A 6,000-nucleotide genomic window follows, 5' to 3' on the forward strand; every position below is an offset into this window, starting at 1 on the left:
CTTTTCATTTGCCAGGTTCAAATAGTCACATTTGACAAAGAGAAATCTAATCCCTTGAATACAGTTGTTGTAATTTGCATTTCATGCATTTGAAATTGCCTTATCCCCAATTGTAAATAGTAACTTGAGAGTACCTTTATTTTTTTTATCTGCAGGGGCCTATCTCTCACCAGGATTTCATTATCCTGTTTACGGAAAGATGTCTGGGAGAGAAGAGGTGGAAAAAGTCAATACCAGCCCTAGCATCAGCGTAAAATCAACCACTGAATCTAAAGCACTGGATTTGTTGCAGCAACATGCCAACCAGTATCGCAGCAAGTCACCTGTGGTAAGATATAGCTTGTTCTTAAAGAATTGCATTAATTGGCATAACTGGAAGAGTGAGAGGATTAACTTTAACTGGTACATATACCTAAATACAATTGGGATAATCACACATTCAGAAGACCATGTTTATCATAACACCTTTCAAACACCTGTAAACCACCACCTGTTTCCACCTTTTCACCATCCCCTGCCAGAAATGTTGCTGCTTTCAATCATTTATAGAAGCTAACATTGTACTATCAGTAATGAATAAAATGATTCAGATGATGACAATTGTCAGAGGTAATGTCAGAGAATTGAGGAAAATAATCTGCAGGGATGATATGACGAAGCAGGGAGATTTACATAACCTTAAATACAAGTATACACTGAGATACTTTTTTTGCACAGAACAAAACTTTACATAATCAGCATGTACTTATTTGAATAGAAGTAATTCATACATTGCAAACTGTCACATTGTGTTGCATGATGCAAAAATATATATATATTCATATTTGAGAACTAATCATGATTTAAGTTAGTTTGTGCTTTCCTTCAGGAACCAAAATTAAAGAACATATGCCTACTTTTAATTGTACTATGTATTCTATTGCACTGTATTTTCTCCTAAATGTTGCTTAAAAATCTCAAAGTACAGTAACAAAACTAAACTAAGTTTCCAAACCTTAATCAGAATAAGGAACGCAGTAAAGCCTTTGCACCTCTCCTTAGTTTTTGGAATGTCATGGTCACAATCAAATTATTTTTTTAAAAAAAGGTGGGGTTTTTTTTTAGTTAGCTTGGAGAAACTTTAATTGCTGTAACAAAAATTCCATCCTAATGTTTGATTAAAATAGTTGTCTTCTTTTTCAAGCCAATTAGGTGTAGTTTTGTTAGCAGAGTAACTGGAATAACACAGGTGCAGGATGGTACAAGGTGTCAGTAGCTTAGATGACAGGTAAAATGTAAAGTCTTCTTTGAGTCATGCTCAGTTTTCTAATAACTGACAGATATTACACATTGCTTATAGTCAGTTGAGAAGATAAATAAATGTTGTAGGTAAATAAACTGAATGGAATATCTCTATGTAGTTTTCTTGGCAGCAGGACAGAAGTCCCCAGTCTAAATAATAGTCTGGGATTCTTTGTTGGAAGAACTAACTTGATTCAACCATGCTTAGCTTTTAACATGGCAAGGTTGTTGCCACCCACCTGGGATAGATTGGAGATATAAGACATTAACTGGAGCCTGAATAACTCACATCTAGAGAAATGTGGAGTTATCCATTATTTTTTCTCAATATCTTTTGTTTTTAGCCTGTGGAAAAATCTACAACTGAACGCGAGAGAGAAGCAGAAAGGGAGAGAGATCGGCATTCCCCCTTTAGCCAACGGCATCTTCATACACATCACCATACACACGTTGGAATGGGCTACCCGCTAATTCCAGGTCAATATGATCCATTTCAAGGTGAGTATCAACTTTCCCATACTGTTCATTATAAAAATATTTGGTTTTGGTAGTGTTGATAGAATGTACCGTTCACTGGGGCTTATTGTCAGGATATGGGTATAGAAATGCAATCTTAAAGCCAGCCCAACTGGCTCAAATGGCCATAGCCATCTAAGGTGCAGTGGGCTGACTTAAAGGCTGCTATTTTCAGATCTCTGTATGGCTATAGGAAGGTGAGGATATTATACAATTGGAGTGCATGTGTGTTGTTGAGTTGGAGCTTCTATGGATTCAAAGACTGCCTTCAGCCATACCTAACTCTGTAGTGGCATGGTGAGCATGCCATTATTTTTGGTCAGGTTTGGGTACACCATAACTTGATTTGCTGATTCCTTCTGTTCTCCTTATTAAGCTCTTTTGACAACATACTGCAGCCAATAGGGCACCCTTGCTAGCAGAAGTGGGTGGGGTGAGAGGCAGCTGGTTTCCTGCCAGTAGAAAAGCCTTTCGTCTCCTGAAACACCTCATTCTTGTATTGATAGGGAGTAAAGTTTGTTGACTTACTATTAAGTAAGTATTATTAGGATTCTGCTGCTAATAAGCCATTTAGTCCATTATTGGTATTTCAGATAAAACAGGGTGAGCTCACGTTAAATTGATTTTAAAAGTCCAAAGGATTTTTAAACAGAATATGTGAATAGTATGAGTAGATTCATATGATTTTAAAAAAAAATGGGGAAAGGCAGAGAGAGAGTAATATTAATGAACAAGAACTCTGTTAGACATTTAGTTCATATAGTTTTAGAACCAAGATTGTTTTTATTAAATAATACATTACTGGAAGTTATTCATAAGCAGCAGAAAATACCTTTTTTGCTCTGTCCCTGTATTCTAATATTAAAAGGCTATATTTCTTACCTGCCCCAAAGAGATTCTATGATGTTTATAGCTGAAAAAGTGTTAACTCATTATGTTCATTTAGTGCCCTGCCAATGTCTCTTTTATGTAAAGTACTGACTGCACTTCAGTGGTCCCATACGTCTTATGGGATATTTATATGCATTCAGAAAGAAAAACACTAAAGCGATAGCTATTATGCAAGCATTATGTTTTGAGAAGCTATAACATCTTTGCTGTAACTCATTGTGACTTTTGATTCTTCTTGTTTCCTGGTGCCTATTATTTCTACTGAGCTTCTTATTCAGGAATTCATGCAAGCCATTTAGCACCATGCAGTGCAGTACTTGGAAAATAATACAATAAGGCAGAATGCCTTCTTTTCTTATAAAATGCCTATTAGGTGGAATCTAAAAAAAGGCATGCTGGTTAGAACAGCTAGGCAGGGTTTTCGCCAGCTTGCTTGCAGTAATTAGGTATGCCTTCTGCAAAAAATATAATGGTGCTGTTGTGATTCATGTCTTGTTAATACGGAGGTCTGTAGCTATTGTTGACTTTTGTGAGTACCAGCACACATGTCCTGAGATATACCATTTCACTTTTCTCCAGGGCTGACCTCTGCTGCCCTTGTTGCTACTCAGCAGGTGGCTGCTCAGGCATCTGCATCTGGTATGTTTCCTGCACAAAGAAGGTAAATATTGTGAATTATACTCAGCTATTTTAATAGGAAGGAAGGGGGGAAATTGTTCTATATTTTGAGGGCATTCTTTGTAGGAAAGATACTTTGTCTGTTAATTAGAGCATTATCCTCCTCATCATAACATTTTCCACAGAGCTGTTACCATAGCGTAGTTAATTGATCACTGAAGCAGATACTATTCTTCTGAAAAAATGAACCATCCTGTCTATCATGTAACAGCAAGTCATTTAGATTTCCACAGAGTATGATTTAGCTGTGTGTGTGTAAGAGTGTGTGTGTGTGTGTGTGTGTGTATGTATGTATACACACATATATTCATCTTTGTAATGTCGTCATAAATCTGTAAGAAAAATAGGCACTTTGAGATAGCATTTATTTTTAAGTAAAATATCTGCATTTAAACAGCATTAATATTCAACTGTTCCTAGCGAATGGAAGCCCTACCTATAAATAAATGTGTATTAATTAACAGATAATTAAATATCTGTCTGGTTTGCTATATAGCATAACAGTATTTTTCCCACTTATTGAGACTGTTGATGTTACAGAGTTAGAAATAGGTTATTTTAAAGGTTTTCTTGTTTTCTGTTTCTTTTCAGAGAATGATAAATCTGGACATGTACATCATCATGTGACTGGATCACATGAAAATAAGCGCTTTATTACAGACATCAGTTCCATGGTGTTAATTTGAAATGCCTTAATGGCAGGCAAAAACCAGTCATTTCATTTTTGTAAATTGCAGATTTTTATCTCAGAGTAACAAATGTTGCTGTATTTAGACTTCTGTTTATAAATATATATATATATATATATATGCTTATATATATAAATATAAATATATATATATATTCTTTACTTTTTTGTATCTGTAATTGGGCTCCTACAAAGAGTCTAATACTAAGTTGTAAACCACACAAGTAAATGAAAAAAGTGTATTTGTCTTGTTTAGAAAGCGTTATCCACAAAAGGTTGTTTGTTCCTTTTTTCTTCCTTTTTTCCTTTTTAAAAATTGTAAATAACTAATGTTATGTATCTGTGTGCCTGAAACTTGCATACTCTTCTAATATTGCCCACAACCTCAGTAGAGGCTAACTGTGATAATGACGATGACACTTTGGTACAATTTAGATGTCTATTTGGTGGCTCCTATTAAGATGCATCAGTATAAAATGTTACTGTATTAACTGTTTCATTGTAATTGTGTATTGTGAAAAATATACATTTGGAAGGCATGGGCTTGCCAGTACCACAAAAACTGTGTTGTACATAATGTATAGATTTTAAAATGGGAAAATAATGAGCATCTGTGAATAATGAAATGTCTTTTTTTATAATCTTGAATGGCAAATAACCCAATAGCCTGCATACCAGAAGACGTCTGTGATTGTTCTATTACTTGAATAGTCCTGCAGTCTTTTTTTTAATGTTTACAATTATCCCGTTTTAGAAGAGAGACTTTAATGCCATTGCCTCGTTACTTGTTTTATGCTGTAATCTAGTTTATTTTATGTAAGATGTATATTGAATGCTTTCATTTTTATACTTGCCTTAAATAATTTGGCAATCAGAATTAAAAAAAAATGCTGTTTTTTGTATTTTCTGGTGTCACATGGTTATTCAGAAATCATTGAGCACTTTCTCATATTTGTACAAGAATTTTGGATCAAAATTTGGGAGAGGAAATTCTAGTATAGAATCCAGAGAAAGTTCAAATCCTATCTTTTGTCTTTTCCTTTCTTAAACACAATGTAACATGGGCTTCATTGGCATGCCTCTCCCCTGTGAGAACCTGGGAACTGTCGGAGCAGTCTGGAACAGGGCTTCTAGAATAAAATTTAAATGCCCTTTTACTAAAGAGTAGGATCTTGTACCTTGAATTGAAATGGGCTGCCACAGCCCAAACATAGGGGGCAAGTTGTCTCTTCTTCTCCAGGGGATAAACTGAAAGAAAAATGGGAAAAATAGAATAATTAAAATTTCAGAGTTTAGGGGTGGAATGCTGAAGTGTCAGGAGAAAAAGAAACGAAAACTAAAGAAAAACTAAGTTTCTTCAGGAGAAAGAATGAAACTTCTGGAGTCTTTTGAAAACCTTGGTTATTATCATACAGTCTTTACTTGATATTAAGGAGAAGCATACCTCTTTGGGGCTTGGATATTTTGCAGTTGTATCTATAATTTAATAGAGGTTTTGGGCTATTGTGAGGGGAGGTGTGATCTATTCAGTTTTTAAGTAGTGGCATCTTTCAAGCCAGAAAATCAATGAAGAGCTGAGTTCCAGCTAGATAATTGAAATAACTGAATGCAGAACTGTAGCAGATCTGTATTAGTAACATCTTATAGTAGAAACAACAGAGGTTCCTGATGATAATGCTAATAATTTGGTGCCAAATGAATCAGCCACATATTTATCCCCAATATTCACTTTTTCCTTTAAATAACATGCTTCAACTTGCTTATTTAGCTTTCTTTCTTATCTGAACTGCAGATTCGCTTGTTCATTTAAATATGGTTTATTCATGACAAGTTTTCAAATCAAAATTTCATATTAATTTAACAAAAATATTTTAATTAACAAGAAATGGCCCAAGCTCAAAAGGTAGTTTTCTTTTAAAGAGGGGGAAAATACTTCAAAGCAGCTT

General features: G+C 34.8%; 1 protein-coding gene across 3 annotated transcripts in view; it reads left to right on the plus strand.

Annotated features, from left to right (window-relative positions):
• ZNF608 (zinc finger protein 608) overlaps positions 1-4,931 on the plus strand; it is a 126,241-nt gene extending 121,310 nt beyond the window's left edge. For 2 of the 3 annotated variants that reach the window (XM_058169985.1, XM_058169984.1), the window contains exons 7-10: positions 156-328; positions 1,626-1,779; positions 3,268-3,349; positions 3,958-4,931. In XM_058169985.1, the coding sequence (XP_058025968.1) occupies positions 156-328; positions 1,626-1,779; positions 3,268-3,349; positions 3,958-3,964 (416 nt within the window). In that variant the 3' untranslated portion in view covers positions 3,965-4,931. Of the gene's footprint in view, positions 1-155; positions 329-1,625; positions 1,780-3,267; positions 3,354-3,957 lie in introns of those variants that run through there. The other variant, XM_058169986.1, reaches the window with a different exon arrangement.
• Positions 4,932-6,000: the final 1,069 nt, after the last annotated feature.

Source organism: Ahaetulla prasina, chromosome 2 (assembly GCF_028640845.1).
Source record: "Ahaetulla prasina isolate Xishuangbanna chromosome 2, ASM2864084v1, whole genome shotgun sequence".
Lineage (NCBI taxonomy): Eukaryota > Metazoa > Chordata > Lepidosauria > Squamata > Colubridae > Ahaetulla > Ahaetulla prasina.